A 21,037-nucleotide genomic window follows, 5' to 3' on the forward strand; every position below is an offset into this window, starting at 1 on the left:
GCAGCGGATTCCGAGGGCTGGGTGGGGCTGAATCCGGAGGGACGCGGATCCGGTGGAACGCGCCGCGCAGACGGCACTGGCGCCTGCACTCAGCTGTTAACGAGTCTTTCTTCCCGCTCTCCCCTGAAAGTCGTCCAGGCGGCAGTCTTTTTTCTGCCTTTTTGTTTCCCTCCGGCGAGTCGGCCCGAGGGTGAATTTCCGTTTCCGGCGGTGTCCAAGCGGCCCTAAGGAGTTGTAGTTGTGAGCAGGTTCGGTGCGCGGGCTGGGGCAGGCGGCCGCGGGGTCCTTGGCTCTGGGGCACTGGGAAGATCGCGAGTCGTGCGCGTGGGAAGGTCCTCCCCCGGTCCTCCGGGTCATCTTTGCTCACGAGGAGCAGCATATTTAGCATCTGCTGGAGGTGTGCCCGGGGGTCGTTGGGAGAGTGACGGGATGAATCCCTGCCGAGAGCCCGGACTGGGAGGAAAGGTGTCGGGAAGACGTCGTTTCCTGGCAACGTGGCCCCGGCAGGCGACTTAGACCTGAGCCGCCGAATCTGTTGAGCCCAAATTGTGCTTTTCCCACCAGGAAGAAAAGGGAGAGAAACAGTACAAGTTCGGCACTAAAACATAGTAGAGAAGCAACATAACCTCTGAAATCACACAGCTATTCAGTTTCAAAGCGTTCCTAGTGCCCAGCTCTCCTAACTCCCGGCCAGTGTTCCTTGACATTATGGTGATAAAGACTTTCTGTTTCCGCTCGTGTGTGTCTGTGGGAAGCCTCTGACTCACCTCTGTGCTCCAGTAGCACCCTGTGCAGCCTTGCAGTGTAGCCCTTATTGCATGGCACGGAAGACACTAGTTTGGATTTCCTCTGCAAGTCAGATCATAACTGTATCCATTTACTGGCACAGTGGCTAGCGCATCATAGACAGACACAAACATTTATTAAACGGAATGAATACAAGACCTTAATTGAATGAAATTGCACCCTGCCCCGCTTTTTTTCAATGAAGCTGTCAGATTTTGTGCAGCCCCATATCCTAAAAAAACTCACTAATTCAGTGATTACCAATTCATTGGCCACAGATTCCCAGGTATATCAGAAATCACTGGAAGGCTCTCTATAAGTCCATGGGGTCTCCATCTAGTTCTCCATGACGTCATCTAGAACTGGTCATATCTCATACATACAGATACTGCTATTTTTCAAATGTATGTAGATGAGCTGTAATTTAGGAGTTTTACAGAGTCAACAGGTACTAAAAATAATACTGCGATCATATTGAAAGTTCATAAAAACGTTTTAAATTTTTTATTAAAATTTAAGTTTTAGTTTAAGTTAGGAAACCACTTCATTAGTCCAGTTTATATCTAGGTCTGAGCTGACAAGTATGGTAGCCACGTGTGACTATTTAGAGTTAGAATGAAATTAATTAAAAATTCATTTTTTCAGTTTCTTTACATTTTAAGTAATCACATGTGGCTAATGGCTAAATGGCCGAAAAGTACAGATATGGAATATTTTCATCCTTGCAGAAATAGATACTGCTGATGTTGACACTTGAGATGAATAAAAAGTAACTTAACCATAAAATGTAACGTTAGCAGAGGCAATTCATCTAATTTATAGCATAACAGAAATGAAATTGGGGGATGGTTAAGCAGTTTCTACCCTTGTTCAGTGAACAAGTATATATATCATCTCTTCATGAAGAAATAAATGAAATTTAATGTTTTTCCCTGGGTATTGCCTGGATTGTAAAATGCTTCTCCCACCTCCTTACCCCAACCTTCTTCCTTGTAGGTTAGGGTTACTTGTTATTGGTAAATAGCCACTATGGAGATTAAAGACCAGAAGAAACACAGAAAGAAAAACAGTGGGCCCAAAGCTGCAAAGAAAAAGAAGCGGCATCTGCAGGATCTCCAGCTAGGAGACAAAGAAGATGCCTGGAAGAGAAATCCCAAAGCTTTTGCAGTTCAGTCTGCTGTGCGGATGGCTCGATCCTTTCACAGCTATGTTTAGCTATAGCCTGATGGTTCTTCCATTGATTCTTTTTAAATAGTAGGAGCCTCTCACAGGTGACATTTGGAGTCACAAGTCTAGTCCAGCTCCAAAGGACATGGAGATGCATGCTGTGTGGCTTTTACTAAAATGTGAGAAGCTTTGCCATAGAAGCTGCCTTGCCTCCAGCATCTGCACACTGCTTGGTGTTTCTTGCCCAAGATACAAGAATTTATAGAATTTGTTTCTTCCTAAACTTTAAACTGTTTCTATGGTGATAAGTGTGCTTTTTTCCCTCTGGATATGTTTTACAAAGTTGTAATATAAAATACAAAAATTACAATATGTAATACTAACATAGCTTTATTTAGTGAGTCCTTGTGATATTCTTAGCAGTGTACTTTAAACATTATTCAACTAAATGCTTCCAGCAGCCTCACCGGAGTAGGAATCATTCTTGCCCTCATTTTATGGACAAGAAAACTGAGGTCAAGAAAACATGTTACCTCCAATCATATAACCAGTATGTAGGAGAGCCAAATTTGACTCCAGAGCCTCTGCTCTTATCTGTTATGATGCACTGCCTCGGTATTTACCTTTTGGTTTTTAAAAAATTATTAAAATCACTCGTAAAGCAGTCAGACTTAAGGAGTGTTTAATTTTCAACTCTATACTATTGAAGTCATCTTGTTACATCTTTATTGAACAGCAATTGACTTGGATAGGGGTCAGAAGTTAATAATTGACAAGTTACTTATATTTTTATATTGTCTCTTTTACTCTCTATATACTAAAGTACTCATATCTGTAAGTATGCTAAAAAAAAAAAAAAGCCTACTTATAAGGTTGATACCTTTTACTCTATTTTGAAAGTGAGTTTCCTTTTTTTTTTTTTTTTAAATGAATAGGACTCAGGATTTGAAGATAAGAAAGCATCATATGCCAGTGGTTGATTGAACTCCACTAGAGCCCCCACCAATAGTGGCAGTGGTGACGGGGCCTCCAAAGTTGGAAAGAGCACTTTGATATAATGCCTCATTGGGAATTTCATCTGGCAGAAGTTGACCAAGATCAGAGGCCCTGTGAGGATCATGTCAGGTAGGAGATGCCGCCACAGACACAGAGTTGGCATGGCTGTTGTCATCTGAGGGACATGCGTGTGTTTGTTTTTTTCTTGAGTGAAACATGTTAAATATTACCATATCATGTTACCTCTCTTATACTTTTACTAAGTTGGCTATAACTTCAGAAAAGGGTAAGTTCCCAGAGATAAGGATATGATACATATCTTATCCTGACTGCTGTATGGCTTTGCCATGCATGTTCCTTGGAAGGGCCTAGCAGGCCTGGTCACTGTGAACACATCATTTAACAGAGAGCATGTACCTCCTATGTGCCAGGTGCACATGCTTGCCCTTATGAAACCACATGCTGGTGGAAGTGCGCCTTTTCTCTTTTCCCTATGAGAATTTGTCAGCTTTGGGAGACGGTGACCTTTCCAAGTTTGAAGGAAAATTAAACAAACTTCCAGTGGTAGAATGGCAATGCACACTCTGAAATCTCTTGTTATTGCAGTAATATAGTTGGATTGAGGCTTTTCTTTATCTTTGGAGCATCCATATTTTCTTTTCCTTTTTTTGAGACAGAGTCTTACTCTGTGGCACAGGCTGGAATGCAGTGGTGTGATTACAGCTCACTGCAGCCTCAATCTCCCAGGCTCAAGCAATCCTCCTACCTTAGCCTCCTGAGTAGTGTATGCCACCATGCCTGGCTAATTTATCCTTTTTTTCCTTTTTTTTAAATTTTTATGTTTTTGTAGAGATGGGGTTTACCCATGTGGCCTAGGCTAGTCTCAAAACTGGGCTCAAGGGATCCACCTGCCCTGGTCTCCCAAGGTGCTGGGACTACAGGCGTGAGCCACTGTGCCCAGCCCATATTTTCTTGACCATTTTCTTATTACCTTAATTTAGAAATTATTATTGTTATAAGTATTCTGTTGCATTCTGTTTGAGGATGTTTTTAGCGATAGTGGGAATACAGGAAATTTTGATAGAGGTGAAGACATTGGCCCGCAGCTGAACAGCAAGATCATGGTTATCATGGAGCCTGTCTAGTCAGAATTTTCCCTGTTTGAGCACTTTTATTCATCTGGGTAGACTTTTGATATTATCTAAATTTAGAACACAGGAAGAAAAACAGGATGGAATTTATTTTATTTTACCAGTTTTTGCCTATAAAAATGAACTTCGGGTACACTCCTGTAAACGTATATGGTGTTTTACTGGATGCAATTAAAAAATGAAAATTAAGAGTTGACGGTTAGAGTTTTTTCAGAGTCTTTTTAAAGTAGAATTTTCATCTTTTCACTTATAGGTAAAAAGCGCAGACTCACCATTATTGAATGTGGGTGTGATATTAACATGATGATTGATCTGGCTAAAGCAGCAGATCTGGTAAGTCAGCAGGGGCAGCCTGGGGTGCTGATGGAGACTTACAGCGTTGTGATAGGTTATTTACCCTGTGATAAAGGGAAGAGAGTTTATGATTATTAAAGGAAACATGGTCATCATCAGGGATACAGTAAATGTAACTGAATTGATGATGACAATAATAGTGATAAATGTTGTTATATTAATAATACAAATGGAATGTGCACAATGAAATGTATTCCAAAATCTAAAAGCAAATGACAGGATGGAGAAAACCTTTAATGAACACAGCTAATAAGAACTCATTAACATGCATACATATATATGTACAAATATATCATAGTAAGTACCGTTTCTTCTTGGACCCTTCCTGGCACTCTGCTAACTGCTTTCTACAAATTTAGCTTACGTAAACCCTTGATACACCCTTGAGGCGAGTAGGTATTATCTGTAGTTTACATAAGATGAAATAGAGCCTCCCAGCAGTTAAGTAACTTGTGTGAAGATGGGACCCTTGTTCCTGATGGTTCTAGAACCTTCATCCTTAATGATATTGCTAAAGTAAGTACATGAATTGCCTGAAGAAGAGGTCAGAGTTTATCAATAGAAAATTAAAATAGTACTCAATGTGTGGAAAATGTACAGGCTCTTGCATTTATGGAAATGATAATGTTCACTATTTCTGATATTCTATTAACTATCTTTTAAATTAGCAAAAATAAAATACAAATTAGCAGAAAAAAAAAAAAAGAAAAGGCCAGACGCAGTGGCTCACACCTGTAATCCCAGCACTTTGGGAGACCCAAGTGGGCAGATCACCTGAGGTCGGGAATTCGAGACCAACCTGACCAACATGCAGAAACCTCGTCTCTACTAAAAATACAAAATTAGTTGGGTGAGGTGGCGCATGCCTGTAATCCCAGTTACTTAGGAGGCTGAGGCAGGAGAATTGCTTCAACCCGGGAGGTGGAGGTTGTGGTGAGCCGAGATCACGCCATTGCACTCCCGCCTGGGCAACAAGAGTGAAATTCTGTCTCAAAAAAAAAAAAAAAGCAAAAAAATAAGCCATATTGATTAGGAAGTGCAGGGTGACAGATACCTTGTTTTTTTCATTTTTATTTAGTTTTATCTAGAGCTACATATTTTATACTTTGGCCCAGGAAGACTCCTAAAATATAAAGGAAAAAGTAATACAGATTTTAAACTTGTGCCGTTGTAATGTCAGAAACATTCAAATTTTGAACATGTAATGCTACTATTAGTAAAAATAAGTGTAATTAATGTAAACTTGTATAAAGATTACTACATCTTTTATACTTGAAAAGATTGAAATAGTTCATAGAAGTCATTTGTTTCTCTTTTATTTAAAATGTAGCACGTTTTTAATTTTAAAGACGTGTATTAAGAGATGCCTTTACTTTTTTTATTTTTAGTTATTATGGATGCATAATAGTTACACATATTTATGGGATACGTGTAGTATTTTGATAGAAGCATACAATGTGTGATGATCAAATCAGGGTAGTACAGATATCTGTCACTTCAAACATTTATCATTTCTTTGTGTTAGGAACATTTTAATTTCATTCTTTTAGTTATTCTGAATTATATAATAAATTATAGTCACCCTATTATGCTGTTGGACACGAGAATTTATTCTAACTGTATTTTTGTACCTGTTAGCCCTGTTAACTTTTCCCTCTTTGTCCCTCCCTCCCTGCTCCCCTTCCCAGCCTCTTAACCATCACTGAGAGAGATGCCTATGTAAATCTTTTTCAGATTTTCAAAAGGAGCACACACATTTGGTAAAGCACTCTGACTAATGCAGGGTACACACAATGCGCGTTTTCTCTTTCCTTGCTGTAACCACTGTGTCTCAGGTCCCTGCAGAGCGGTATCCTTCTAGATGCATATAAACACACATGCCACCCTTTAAAAACACAAATGGTAGCTTATTTTACACACTCTTCTATGCTTTGATTTTTTTCGTGTAATATATCTTGGAGGTATATAATCAGTAAGTACTGTAGCTCTGCCTCCTTCTTTTTAATATAATATTCCATTCTATGGATGCACCATAATTTATTTAGCCTAACTTATGTTGATTGCTCTGCTCTGGGTTGTCAAAGCCTCCTGACTACAGCAAAGGCACACACAGTACGTGGATTTGGGTGTGTACGTGCGTGTGTGGATTAGGGGAGTAACACTGGCTTAGATGACAAAGATTGGCGGCTGAGGGACTGTTTGGTCCCTGTTCTTCCTGACCCTACAGCCAGCTGCTTACCCCTTGGCACTCTGGCATCAGATGTGGTGTGAGGATTTTCCACCTGTTCTTCGAGCTGGTCCAGTGTTGCTGGAGAGCTCTGCTTGCTGCCTCGGTCTGCAGTGGCAGTTGTGCTTTCCTGCAAGCCCAACTTCATATATTCTGTGGTTTTGGGTTTTGAATGTTTCCTAGTTTAATCAAAGGTGGGCATTTCTGTTTTCCATTTTCTGTTATTTTCAGTTATCCATGGAAAGATAAGAACAGAACTGTCTTTAATATTAAAACTAGAAGTTTCCAGGAATCAATTCTGAAATTATTTTGCATCTTTGAAGGTCTTCAATTTTAAAAATTGGTCTTATCTGCTTATATTTTCTTATATACTACCATTCATCGTAATCTTACTGTTTTTTGACTTAATTCTAAACTGGTAGCTATTTAAAAAATTTTCTGAGCTATTGAGTTATACAAATTAACATGCAAGATAGAGGTTTCCACTGCATACTTCCCAGCAAAAAACAGATTTTATGTGTGTGTGTGTGTGTGTGTGAGATTGAAAGAAGAGGTTGGCTTTCTGTACCTATTTAATATATTTCATTGATTATCACTTTCTTCCCATTCTTTGGATGTCAGAGACCTGTCATTTGGCTTAAAAGTACATTACAGAAAACTTCATTTCTTTAAATTAGGATTTCATAGGTAAGGACCAGGTTAGACCCAGCCTTTTCTGCATTACTTCTCATGCGTTAGAATTCTTAAAATGAAAGTTTATATCCTAGTGGACATTGTCTTACGGTTGCCTTTTAGAGCAAGTCAGAGGGTGGTGGTTTCTCTGGGTGATGTCTGTGTAGTCATTTGATGTAGTCTGCAGTGGGACTTTTCTGTCGAGGGCCAGATAGTAAGTATTTTCGGCTTTGTGGATCATATCTTTTGCAGCTACTTAGCTCTGCAGTTGTAGTGCCCAGGCAGCCATAGACAATATGTAAATGAATTAACGTGGCTGTGTTCCAATAAAACTTTAGTTACAAACACAGGTGATGGGTGGATTTGGCACGTGGGCCAGTTGCCAATCCCTAGTGTAGGTGGTCTGTTTTGGTAGTTTCTTTGAAAAATGATGTATTCTGTTTGTAGGTACTGATGCTTATAGATGCCAGCTTTGGGTCTGAAATGGAAACCTTTGAGTTTCTAAACATCTGTCAAGTACATGGCTTTCCTAAAATTATGGGAGTTCTCACCCACCTCAACTCCTTCAAGCATAATAAGAAACTGAAGAAGCCAAAGAAGCGATTAAAACACAGGTTCTGGACAGAAGTTTACCCAGTAGGAAGAGAAATAATTTTTAGATGCTAATGTTATAATCCATTTAAAATAGACTGAAGAGGCCAGGCACAGTGGCTCATGCCTGTAATCCCAGCACTTTGGGAGGCAGACTCGGGCGGATCACTTGAGGCCAGGCATTTCAAGCTCAGGGCAATATGGCCAAACCCCGTGTCTACTAAAAATACAAAAATTAGTTGGGTGTGGTGATGCGCGCCTGTAATTCCAGCTACTCGGGAGGTTGAGACGTGAGAATTGCTTGAAGCTGGGAGGCAGAGGGTGCAGTGAGCTGAGATTGCGCCACTGCACTCCAGCCTGGGTGACACAGTGAGACTCTGTCTCAAACAAACAAACAGAAAGACTAAAGAGACGTTACTAAACGTCTCTAGGATTTGCCTCCTGAATTCCCTTTGTGTATGTGTTTCCAGTCTCTGGAACGTTTCCCTCAAGAGAGTGCTTATTCTGTGCCTCTTGGTGTATCTCATTTGTCTCTGTACCTGCTGCACCAGGCAGTGTCTGGGTGTTTGGGGGTGGGGACTTAATAGAGTACATCAGAAGTTTCTGCCAGTTACAGGACCAGGCACTGCCCCTTCCTTTCCATACTGCTCTGGTCCATCGGCCACAGAACCGTGTCTGTGCTCAGAGGCCTCACCTCCCTCTCCTCACCATACTTAGATGGATGCCCCTGCTCGGCTGCAGAGCAATCTGCCTCTGTGGGGTTCTAATAAGTCCTGAAAGAAGCCAGCAAGGCTCTGGAAGCCTCAGGACAGTGGATTTGCTAGAAGTCTCCCTTCTTAGGATTGCTTCTTGTTAGAGCTTTTATTTTGTTGCAGTATTGACGAGAATTTAATTGAAATTAATTTTTAATTTTCCTTTAATGTTTAGGGTGCCAAACTGTTCTACCTTTCTGGAATGGTGCATGGAGAATATCAAAACCACGAAATCCACAATCTGGGCCGTTTTATTACAGTTGTGAAGTTTAGGCCTCTCACATGGCAAACTTCTCACCCTTATGTCCTGGCAGACAGGTAAAAAGTGACTGTAAACTTTTTCTTCCTGGGCCATATATTTCAAAGCTAAAAAGGCTAGAAAAAGAACAGTGATAGGATTTATTTTGTGCCTATTTGAATAGTGGGGGTAGAAGTGTAGTTGATGGAAAATGTCTATTTATATCATTGCTTAAAGATGCTGTGCCTTTGGAAGTAAATTAATTATGAGATGTTTAGGAGAATGGGAAGACTTGGAAACATTTAAGCCTACAGGATGTGGCCCCATCCTATGCTCAGCCTCAGTTTTCAGTGATGCTGCCTTTGTGCCCGGGTGCTTGAGTCCTCGTGTGTGCCTTCAGTTTCCTTCCTTTGTGCTCTTCTTTGTGCTGTGGTTTTCTCAGCCTGGAATACCCTTTCTCCACCTGCCAGAATCCAAGCCACAGCAAAAATCCCAGAGCACAGGCTCACCCTCTTCCAGAAAGGGATTTTCTGAATATGTTCTTCACTCTTCACTGACCCCAGGTGGACGTCATCTCCCTGTCTGGTGTCTTCCGGAATAAATGTCACTTTCAGCGTAGAGACGCAATTGTGTGCCTGTCCCCTTTCCGCTGTTGGATGGTGAATGGTGCTTCCTTATTTCTGCATTTTCTAGTTTTCTAAACGACATGCTTAGTGGACAAGAGTGTGATGAGTCATTGACACATGAAAGGAGGTAGAGGAACTTTAGGCATTCATTTCTGCTGTATGATTGAGTTTAGTTTTCTAGGATGGAAGATTTGACAAACCCAGAGGATATCCGAACAAGCATGAAATGTGACTGGCAGGTGTTACTTTATGGTTATTTAAGAGGAGCACACTTGAAAAGTAAAAACCAAATTCACATGGCAGCTATTCTCTTGTTGTAGAACATACTAGAATTACACATAAGATTCTTAGGATGGCTTCATTTCTCAGGAAAACTGAAAAATGACCAAACAAGGGAAGATGGCCTTGCTGGAGGTTTTAAAAGTAAGCCAGCTGTGTGTAGGCCTGCAGAGGTGTTACCGAATCCCCTCTTCTCTGACCTCTTGTCTTGCAGCTAGAGGGATACTATTCCAGTATGGCATGATGCCCTTCTTTAGGGTCATGGTTTAAGCCCTTGGACTGTTGATCTTTTTTTGTTGTTGGTGGTGGTGACTGACCCCATCAGTCATGCTCTTTAGAAAGCATGCATTTGGATGTTTCTTTTATTATTATTATTATTATTATACTTTAAGTTCTAGGGTACATGTGCACAACATGCAGGTTTGTTACATATGTATACATGTGCCATGTTGGTGTGCTGCTATCCCTTTCCCCTCCCCCTACCCCACAACAGGCCCCGGTGTGCGATGGTCCCTACCCTGTGTCCAAGTGTTCTCATTGTTCAATTCCCACCTATGAGTGAGAACATGCAGTGTTTGGTTTTCTGTCCTTGCGATAGTTTGCTGAGAATGATGGTTTCCGGGTTCATCCATGTCCCTACAAAGGACATGAACTCATCCTTTTTCATGGCTGCATAGTATTCCATGGTGTACATGTGCCACATTTTCTTTCTTTCTTTCTTTCTTTCTTTCTTTCTTTCTTTCTTTCTTTCTTTCTTTCTTTCTTTCTTTCTTTCTTTCTTTCTTTTCTTTTCTTTCTTTCTTTCTTTCTCTTTCTTTCTTTTTCTTTCTTTTCTTTCTTTTTTCTTTTCTTTCCTTTCTTTCTTTTTCCTTCCTTCCTTCCTTCTTTCTCTCTTTCTCTCTCTCTTTCTCTCCCTCTCTCTTTCTCTCTCTCTCTCCTTTCTTTCCCTTTCCTTCCTTCCCTCCCTCCCTTCCTTCCTTCCTTCGTTCCTTCCTTCCTTCATTCCTTCCTTACTTCTTTCTTTTCTTTTCTTTTTTTCTTTTCTTTTCTTCCTTTCCTTTCCTTTCCTTTCCTTTCCTTTCCTTTCCTGTCCTGTCCTGTCCTGTCCTCCCCTCCCCTCCCCTCCCCTGTCCTGTCCTCCCCTCCCCTCCCCTCCCCTCCTCTCCTCTCCTTTCCTCTCCTTTCCTTTCCTTTCTTTCCTTTCTTTTTCTTTTCTTCACAGAGTCTCATTCTGTCGCCCAGGCTGGAGTGCAGTGGCACAATCTTGGCTCACTGCAAGCTCCACCTCCCGGATTCACGCCAGTCTCCTGCCTCAGCCTCCTGAGTAGCTGGGACTGCAGGCGCCCGCCACCGCACCTAGCTAATTCTTTTTTTTTTTTTTTTGTATTTTTAGTAGAGACGGGGTTTCACCATGTTAGCCAGGATGGTCTCGATCTCCTGACCTCGTGATCCACCTGCCTTGGCCTCCCAAAGTGCTGAGATTACAGGTGTGAGCCATCATGCCCGGCCTGTGCCACATTTTCTTAATCCAGTCTATCACTGATGGACATTTGGGTTGGTTCCAAGTCTTTGCTGTTGTGAATAGTGCTGCAATAAACATGCGTGTGTATGTGTCTTTACAGCAGCATGATTTATAATCCTCTGGGTGTATACCCAGTAATGGGATGGCTGGGTCAAATGGTATTTCTAGTTCTAGATCCTTGAGGAATCGCCACACTGTGTTCCACAATAGTTGAACTAGTTTGGACTGTGGATCGTTTTTAACCCCTAGTCAACGGTAGATACTTACTGACTTCTTGTCTGCTGAAGCTGGCTTTTTGGGTCCTGTCTTCTAGGGTAGGAGATTTTGCCATGAGTGACGTCAGTTTCCTCCCAGAACCTTGTGCTCTTCCTGAACAACGAAAGAAGCGCTGTTTAAATAAGGAGAAGCTGGTTTATGCGCCTCTTTCTGGAGTTGGGCGTGTGCTGTATGACAAACACGCTGTCTATGTTGACCTTGGTGGCAGCCACGGTTTTCAGGCATCAGTGAGACGGGAGTCATTGCTCTGAACTCTCATTATTCTTTCTGAATCTATTTTTTCATCACAAATAGTAATGTACGCAGCTTTTATTTATTGAAGATTTCTCTCTTGTACTTATAATAAAGGCTCAAATGCATATTGTAAATATGTAGAATAAAAAGAATACCTTGTGTTGTTCATTGTACCAAGCAGAAGCGTCCTGTCCTCCATGCCTCTTTGTTCCGTGGCCCCAGCACGGGCCCTGCTGCCAGTGTGGCACCTGCACGGCCCATCTCCATTTCTACAAAATCAGCGTGCTTTCCAGCTCTTGGTGGTCTTTTTCTCATTCTCAGTGGTCTCCTCATTCTGTATTTTAAAGTGGATTTCAAACGTTTATATCTTGTTCTGAAGTGGAATTTTATTGGGTTAAAATCAGGGTTATTTTAAAATGTTAGAAAAACTAGCATTGTTGTAGCACTGGAACTGAGGTTTTTCTACTTAGGTGTTCAGGTTATCAGGTTACATACTCCCTGAACTTTGGAAAAGTTTAATGGAGATGGGGGTCCATTTCAAGCTTTGTTGTAAGGATTTTCTTTGCTTCTTTTTTTTTTTTTTTTGAGACGGAGTCTCGCTCTGTTGCCCAGGCAGGAGTGCAGTGGCGTGATCTCTGCTCACTGCAAGCTCCACCTCCCGAGTTCACGCCATTCTTCTGCCTCAGCCTCCTGAGTAACTGAGACTACAGGCGCGCACCACCACATTTGGATAATTTTTTTGTATTTTTAGTAGAGATGAGGTTACACCTTGTTAACCAGGATGGTCTCGACCTCCTGACCTTTTGATCCACCCACCTTGGCCTCCCAAAGTGCTGGGATTATAGTCGTGAACCACTGTGCCCGGTCTCTTCTCTGCTTTTTGAGGCATTAAGAAAGGTTCTCGGGAAATGTGTCTAAGATAATTTTGAGAAACTGCATGAAACCAGTGTCTCTCCAGGATCTTTGTGCTTTCCTCAGGTGCCCTTTCTTGATGGTCTTGACAGGACGAGGTGGGGCCCACCCATGAGCTGGTCCAGACTTTCTTCTCCACTCACTCCACCAAGATGGCTTCAAGTCGAGTGATGCTATTTTCTGGTTCCAAGCCACTTGGGTCAGAGAATATAGATAATCATGGGTAAGTATGCTTTTTTCCTATTTTTAATTAAAAGATATATTATGGAAGATTTTATCACCCGTAATTCTGCCATCATAACACATTTTGTTGGGATTCATTCTGTTTTTTGTTTTTCTTTGTGTGTGCATGTGTCTCTGAGGGCTCTTCACTTACCTGACATTACGAGGGAGTCTTTTCTTGAAATAAAATACAGGATGCATTTTTCAACAGACCCCAAATATTCCTCAAATACCACGCCATCTTCCATTGGTTGCTTTTTTGTTTTTTAGGAGACCTGAGGCCACTTGGCTTTCTTTTGGTGGCCGAAACACTAGAGCAGAGTCAGGGAGTTTGTGGCTGTCCAGAAGCCACATGCCTTGTCTCTGAAAGTTTTATTTAGATTATGTTGTATTATCTCATGGGTAGGTTTACACTGATGTGTGGCTTATGTGAATTATTTTTCAGCCTGGGTTAGGAATTTGTATACCATAGTGGATGTTTGCAAAACATTGGTTTTGTTGTAGTGATTTATGATTCCCAGTAAAATTTATCTGAAAAATTTGAGATAATCTAGTATGTAGTTTGTTATAATGTGCATAAACTACCTACTGCAGTGACTGACATAATGAGTGTTATTAGGTACTTTCATTTTTGCATATCCTTCTAGTCATCCTTGTCTACAAGCCTACCCTCTTCTAATATAGTTACAGTTAAAATACGTAATTTTATTTCTGTATTCTCAGCATTTCCTTTTTCTATACAGTCTTTATAGTCTTTATGTAGTCATATTTTGTTATTATTGGTGTATTTTTTTTTTTTTTGAGAGAAGGTCTTGCTTTGTCTCCTAGGCTGGAGTGCAGTGGCGTGATCTTGGCTCATTGCAGCCTGGAACTCCCAGGCTCAGGTGATCCTCCCACTTCAACCCTGCAAGTAGCTGGGACTACAGGAGTGCACCATCACTCCGACTGATTTTTTTCTTTTTTTCTAGAGATTAGTTCTATGCTGCCCAGGCTGGTCTCGAACTCCTGGGCTCAAGCTCTTCTCCCACGTTGGCCTCCCAAAGTCCTGGGATTACAGGTGTGAGCCACTGTGTCTGGCCTATTATTGCTGTATTCAAACTTGGCCATCTCTTATGGTATGATTTTTCTTTTTTTCTAATTTAGGTTTTCATACTTTTATATATCGTGCTGTGTTAAATAGCTCTGTATAGTTTTCTTTTATCCAGTGATTTTAGCCTCCTTATGATCTTCTCTATCATTTATGGCACTGGTGACTTAAATTGAATGTTCTTCCTGTGTCATTCCTCCTACGTTTGTTACCTGGCATTTTTAACAAAGAGCTTTCACTTCTCCTCTTTATTTCGGTCTCACTGCTGACTAATGCACTTGCGTTTTATTCTATGGGTTATTTTCCATCACTGTCGTCGTTCTTTCTGATGTCTATGCTGTCCCAGATTTGGCCATGGGAGCCTTCAGCCTGTATCCTGTGTCCTCTCAACTGTCTCTGTTAGTCTTTAGCATTTCTTACTTTCTGACAGAACAAGAGAATCCAGGCTCATTTTGCCCTCTTCCTGCCTTGGGCCTGGACTCAGCCATTTCTCTTAAGGATCATGTGTTTTTAGCTTAGAAATTAATCAGCTTTCCAAAAGATCTACAAAACACTAACTTCCCTGTTGAGCAATTGTTTTCTAAAATTAGATTTTTTAAAAAAGGGTTATTCCTTTATTCTCGCTGTAAGTTCTTTTGAAGTGTGGTGTTAGGGAACCATGCATGAGTTTGCTTATTAACTCTTCCAGTGTTTATCAGATCACTTTTTCCCTATGCTATGTCATCTTAAACATCTTAAACAATTCCTTGGCATTTTTCTATTTCTCTGTATTTTCATTGACTATATTGCCATTTCTAGATTAGCTGGTTAATGTACAAATTGAATTATTTTGCATTTCCTTGGTAATATCGGCTGTTGATGCTAAAGGAGGAAAAACAAATGGACTTCAAAACTGGTCAGATGCATCAGAAAGCCATTTTTGGAGATGATTCTATGCTAACATCCTCTCTCCTTTCTTGAGCTCTTAATTTTTTTTTCTTACCCAAGTATATACAGGTTGATTTTGTCTTTCTAGAAGATCCAAGATCTTTGGTTTAGAGATATGTTCTCTTAATGTTAATTGGTATTAGAATACCCTTTTCTGTATTTTACTTCAATACGTTTTGAGAGTAGAAATGATTGTATTTTCTTTTAACTTGTGAAGTAGAGCATGGCATACAAATGTTGTATTCACAGTATTTCAAAAAATTACCTTCTTACTGTACAAGTTGTATTTGGCATATAAAGTCCATCCAGCTTTGTTTTAGATGCAGTGTGATTATTACATGTTGATAAGGTATGAATTGGAGGTGGGATCCAAAATTACTGTACTTATTGTAATTTTTAAGCTAATTGTAGGTTTGGTGGTGAATATTTTGCTCCTGCAAAATGTAAACAGCATTTCATCAGAAGTTGTTTGATGGTCTTTCAGACATTTTGTTTTATATCTTTGGTGCTTTTTGCCCATGAAGTATCTCCTTTGTGTGTTTGTGTGTGTGTGTATTGATCTGCCTTGAAATTTCACAGCGCTCATTGTCAGGGATCAGCAGAATCAGGCCTAGGCAGAGAGCTGAGCAGTACTCTCAGTATGTCTCTGTGTCTTGGTTGCCACATTATCTCTGTTGTTTATTAATAAATTGGAGAACTCTCTGACCTAACAAAGGTTGGATAGGTCAGAGACAATTGGGAGAGGAATCCTCTGCTCTATTGTCCCCTGTGCCCCATGCCAAAATACATTCTGAAATCCATATTTAAATATTAAATTTGTATGGTGAATGTATTCTTTTTTAATGTTAAAAAAGTAAATGATTGGTCAGCCCACTTAATATTTACAATGCAGGACTTACTTTGCATATTCTCTGTCTTGTATTTTTGCTTTATTTAAGCTAAGCTAGCCTCCAAAGCTGGAAGCTGAATTGAGTCGAAAAATAATGACACGTATACAAGGTGTGTTTGGAGGATTGCAGATGCAGGGGCACCGTACTGCTAAAGGAGTGTTGGAAGCTCACTGCAGAAGACGATAAAAGCAGACTGATGTGTATTACTTGCTGAAATGTAAGCTGGAGGCACAGCTGAAGATTGCCAAACCTAATGAGCAGTTTGGCAGATAAGACAGGCTGTCAGGCCGTGGCAGTTCAGCAGTGGGCGTGCTGCCTGTGAACCAAGTCATTTGTTCCAGAGGCCTACACTTAAATACCACAAATAAAATTTTCCTTGTCACTGATATTTGGTATCACAATGAAACAGATACTATCTTTCAGATTTCCGGTTGAATTACCAGCCATTAACATCTGGTGATTTGGGTTGTAAAATTATTTTTAGTTTTGTCTGTTCACATTTCATCGATAAAGCACAAACAAGATATATTTTACCACATAAGAACGTAAGCAGTATAAGACTTTAAAACACACTAATGAAATATACATGATTACATCCTTCAATGAACTAAAACTTTCATCTGTGATCTTTATTTTGCAACCCTCTGAAGTAACATTACAGTCTTTTCAGTGTGCTGTGTCATTTATATCCCTTACTTTATCCTAGGAATCCTGTATTGCCAATGAGCATATGAAAATTGAGACATGTGCATAACTTCTCCCTGTTGAGCCCATCAGTGGGGAGGAGCTATGTACCGGGGACATTTGGCAAAGATTTTCATGAGTCTGTTGGATATAACAGCTCCTTAAGAAAAACCTTACAGTTTACCTTCCCTGTGTTTTACCATTTGTGAACTAAGGCTCAGTGATGTAAAACATAACACATTCTGTGCTGTGGCATAACTGCAGCTTAGGTTTTCATATTCAAGACAAGCACAAGTATAGCTGGAAAGGTATGAACGCTTATTATGCCTCAAGATCCCTTTGTTGGTTTAGTTGTGACATTTCCAAACAGCTGACTTGGGGCTAAAGCATCTTTCTATCTGGCATCAGTATTTCTAAGTTGCCTTTAAGCTTAATAAACGTTTGGTTTTTATATTTCATTGCTTCAATGTGAAACACCGCAATTAAAAAAAAATCACAGATACGTAGTATGTAATTTAGTATTGTATATGTATATGTAATATAGTATTTTACACTAAATAATAGTGACTGGCAGTCCATTGGCTGAAGAAGTATTATTTTTCAGATCTTCTGCTCTGTGTCATCAGCTGTAGACACTGACCTGGTATTTATCTGGAAGGGCTGTCAGGGGTTCACAGTGCTGCCTGTGTGTTATCTCCAGACCCTTTATAGATGGCACTTTAGGACAGGGTGAGTCACAGGTTGCACTAGAAGTTGCCTTTGAAATTAGACCTGAACTGTGTGGAACTGGAACCCTTGTACACAAAGCTCTCTACCATCCAAATCCTGCTGAAGTCTTAGGGAAGAACAGTTTTCCAGATTCATTCTTTCCACACACAAGATTTCCCCACTGCCCAATTACTCTCACTTTTTTTTTTTTTCTTGACTGTTATATTTTACTGGACTCTGGAGTCTTACCTTGTACTCTCACCTTTGCATGGGAGTGTACCTATTTCACCAATTATACTATCTGTTTATCAAAAGCAGAAGTAGTTACTTACACCTGAAAATTTATACCGAGAATATAGCTGGGAATATGTTAAGAAAGTATACTTAAAGTAAGAAATCAAAGGAAGTGTATTTAAATCAAAGCAAGAAATCCCATTTCCAAATGGCAATAAAGCGTGTGTTGCATAGAGAGAATCAGTGCATGAAAGTGTTTTAGTAGCCCAGATTTGATTGTACACTGGTGAATAAGCAAGAGTTCTTTTTCGTTTTCATCTTGCAATTAACCGGGTATTTGGGTTCTTTTTCTATTCACACATGTCAGATAGAGACATGCATGTTGTAAATTATTTTGTCAGAATGAAAGCCTGGCAGATTTAATGCTTTCTTCCCTTCTTGCTGGACTTGATATCAGTCTCTTCTTCACTTCTTGATAATATGTTTGATTAGTTATGTTTTCATTGCTTTTAGTGTCAGAGATGGCTTTGGATTCCCAGTTCTGTGTGCTCCTGTCTGGCTCCTGAACCCAGCTGGAGAGGTGAGTCTGGTGAAGTACTGAGAGGAAGCTACACAAAAGGCAGCAAGGTATTAATAAGTGTACCTATGAGATTTTAACCACCTCTGACTGTTCCATCGAATGGACAAGTAGCAGTCTCTGTCAGAGCTGCATTTTAAAGAAAAAAAAGAAACTCTGAAGTTATCAACTGTTTATTAATTTATGCTGTTATTTTGTGTTTACTCAACTCATTATATTGACTTGTAAATTAGTAATTTGTGACCTATTATTTATGAATTCATTGCCTACATGTCATCAAACAAATTTTCTTCTCAATAAAGAATCCGGTGGCTGGGCACAATGGTTCATACCTGTAATCTCAGCATGTTGGGAGAGCCAGGCAGGAGGATTCCGTGAGGCCAGGAGTTCAAGACCAGCCTGGGCAACATAGCAAGATTTCATCTCTACAAAAAAATGAAAACATTGGCTGGGCATGGTGCCTCATTCCTGTAGTTCAGGTTACTCAGGAGCCTGAGGTAGGAGGATCACTTGAACCCAGGAGTTTGAGGCTGCAGTGAGCTGTGATCCTAAAACTGCTCTCCAGCCCGGGTGACACACCAAGACACCATCTCTTCAAAAAAGGAATCTAGGGGCATCAGTGTGTGCACGCAGCGTGGCTTGTGAATGCGGAAGTGCATGTGTGCATAGTTGTACTCAAGAATGTGTTGATGATTACACCTTCTCAGAATGAAGATAATGTGAGGTGGAGTCTTGCTCTGTTGCCAGGCTGGAGTACAGTGGCACTATCTCGGTTCACTACAACCTCTGCCTCCTGAGTTCAAGCGATTCTCCTGCCCCAGCCTCCTGAGTAGCTGGAACTACAGGCACACGCCACCACACCTGGCTAATTTTTTGTATTTTAGTAGAGATGGCATTTACCATATTGGCCAGGATGGTCTCGATCCCCTGACCTCGTGATCCGCCTGCCTCTGCCTCCCAACGTGCTGGGATTACAGGTGTGAGCCACTGTGCCTGGCCTGAAGGTCACTTCTGTAAAGATCTCTCCACATCTCAGATTTGATTCTTCCTTTAAATATTTTTCTCATTGACATTTGAAAGCACCTGACCATATATAAAATGAAGAATTTTCCTAACTCCAAAAAGGATAATTATGACATCATCTATTATTTCTGTCTCTTGTCTCATAAATCTAAACCATCAACCTGCTTATTTTTGTATACTGTCACACTGTGTATTCCCTGCATTGAATGCCTTTCTGTTGATATTCTCTGTAAAAATTATGGGAAGTTTTCTGCATGCTAAATTTTCTGTTATGGGGATTAAATATCCACTATCCATGTTTTTCTAAGTTTTACAGCAGCAACGGTAAATACAGCCCTCACAGCAGCCTGTTGTTTGTCCTGCAATTGTGTTTCCATCACATTACACGAAGCCTCTTTGTCTTTGTGGTTGTACCCTAATAAGTTTTTAAAAATATTATGTAATGTGTGTATATACAAATACCTATATGTATGTGTGTACACATACAGCTGATATCTAGTGAGATTATGCAGGCATGAACTATAGAATTAGCTTGTAATTTTAAGAAAATAAATTATTTTGTGAGGATAAATCTCATGTTTAAGAAGGAGAATTACAATTGAATCATTTAGGGATGCCTCAGCCTAAACATAATATGGAAAAAGCCATAACCAAAAGTCATGTTAGAGTACTGCTAGGTTACTCAACCTATCATCACATTTAATTAAAATGTCAGTTTGAACCATGGCCAGTCTAGTTTGGTTAATATATTATTGAAATCAACTTGTGAAGTCTTCATTTTAAATATAGAATTTGTGTTAATGAACTGGAAAATAACATTCTGTTGCATGGAAGACGTGTTAAAGCCTAAAGATTTATGACTTTGTAAAAGAAGAAAACCAGCTGGTGATCAGTTGGCATTAGTACATGAGGATGTACTTATATTTGGTAATAGCCATTTTTTCTCTAACTAGAATAAGGGAGTTGGGAACGGGAAGCAGAAACAAGGACATGTATAAAAAATCATAGAACAAAACTGCATTGAGTTCTGAGTATGGATCTGTGATCCGTGCTTCAGTTTGAGAGGTTCATGTGTTCCTTATGAGAAGGGACAGGAAAGCCAGGAGGACAGGAGTATGTTTGGGTCTGTGCCTGTGCTTCCACCACAGAAGTCAGCAGCTCTACCTTTCTCTTTTCTCCTCTTTATCTAATAATTGTCTCCTCTTCAAATTTGGGAAATGAGTTTAATCAAAGGTTTGTTGTGTTATTGTTTGTTTGTTTTTGAAATGTGGCCTCAGTGTGTTGCCCAGGCTGGTCTTAAACTCCTGGGCTCAAGTGATCCTCCCTCTCGGCCTCCTGAGTAGCTGGGACTACAGGCGTGCACCACCACACCCAGCTAAGTTAATGCTAACGTATAGTTTATCTGCTTCAGTTTTGAAGGGCAGGATGTATGTAGTTCTGTGTGTATGTGTGGGTAGTGCGTGTGTATATGTACACACACACACACACACCCCCCCCAAGACACCATCTCTTCAAAAAAGGAATCTAGGGGCATCAGTGTGTGCACGCAGCATGGCTTGTGAATGCAGAAGTGCATGTGTGCATAGTTGTGCTCAAGAATGCATTGATGATTATACCTTCTCAGAATGAAGGTAATGTGAGGTGGAGTCTTGCTCTGTCGCCAGGCTGGAGTACAGTGGCACTATCTTGGTTCACTGCAACCTCTGCCTCCCAAGTTCAAGCAATTCTCCTGCCTCAGCCTCCCGCGTAGCTGGGACTACAGGCACACGCCACCACACCCGGCTAATATATATTTGTGTGTGTATATATATATATTTATTACTAGTCCATTGCTACTACAACAAACTACTACCATGTCAGGGTATAAAATAAATTGATTACACTCCTGTATGTCAGAGTCTG

At 40.5% G+C, this 21,037-nt stretch overlaps 1 protein-coding gene across 4 annotated transcripts; it reads left to right on the plus strand.

The window, feature by feature from the left end:
• Positions 1–200: 200 nt before the first annotated feature.
• LOC102135880 (arf-GAP with GTPase, ANK repeat and PH domain-containing protein 9-like) lies at positions 201–19,480 on the plus strand. Of its 4 annotated transcripts, XM_065520074.2 has the most exons (7): positions 201–248; positions 2,889–3,078; positions 4,354–4,433; positions 8,872–9,014; positions 11,675–13,006; positions 15,958–16,126; positions 18,049–18,348. In XM_065520074.2, the coding sequence occupies exons 2-5, from the start codon at positions 3,072–3,074 to the stop codon at positions 11,886–11,888; spliced, it is 444 nt and encodes a 147-aa protein (XP_065376146.1). In that variant the 5' UTR covers positions 201–248; positions 2,889–3,071; the 3' UTR covers positions 11,889–13,006; positions 15,958–16,126; positions 18,049–18,348. The 4 variants fall into 4 exon arrangements, with proteins under 4 accessions (XP_065376146.1, XP_065376148.1, XP_065376147.1 ...); XM_065520076.2 differs by lacking the exons at positions 8,872–9,014; positions 15,958–16,126 and having other exon boundaries at positions 12,876–13,006; positions 18,049–19,480; XM_065520075.2 differs by lacking the exons at positions 11,675–13,006; positions 15,958–16,126; positions 18,049–18,348 and adding an exon at positions 9,742–9,912.
• The last annotated feature ends 1,557 nt before the right edge of the window (positions 19,481–21,037 follow it).

Source organism: Macaca fascicularis, chromosome 9, assembly GCF_037993035.2.
Source record: "Macaca fascicularis isolate 582-1 chromosome 9, T2T-MFA8v1.1".
NCBI lineage: Eukaryota > Metazoa > Chordata > Mammalia > Primates > Cercopithecidae > Macaca > Macaca fascicularis.

What these genes read in the sequence shown, in the direction of transcription:
- LOC102135880 (XM_065520074.2), top strand. An exon ending in TGGCTAAAGCAGCAGATCTG is followed by an intron (nt 4,434 to 8,871) that starts GTAAGTCAGCAG and finishes TTTAATGTTTAG; the next exon opens with GGTGCCAAACTGTTCTACCT. An exon ending in CCTTATGTCCTGGCAGACAG is followed by an intron (nt 9,015 to 11,674) that starts GTAAAAAGTGAC and finishes CCTGTCTTCTAG; the next exon opens with GGTAGGAGATTTTGCCATGA.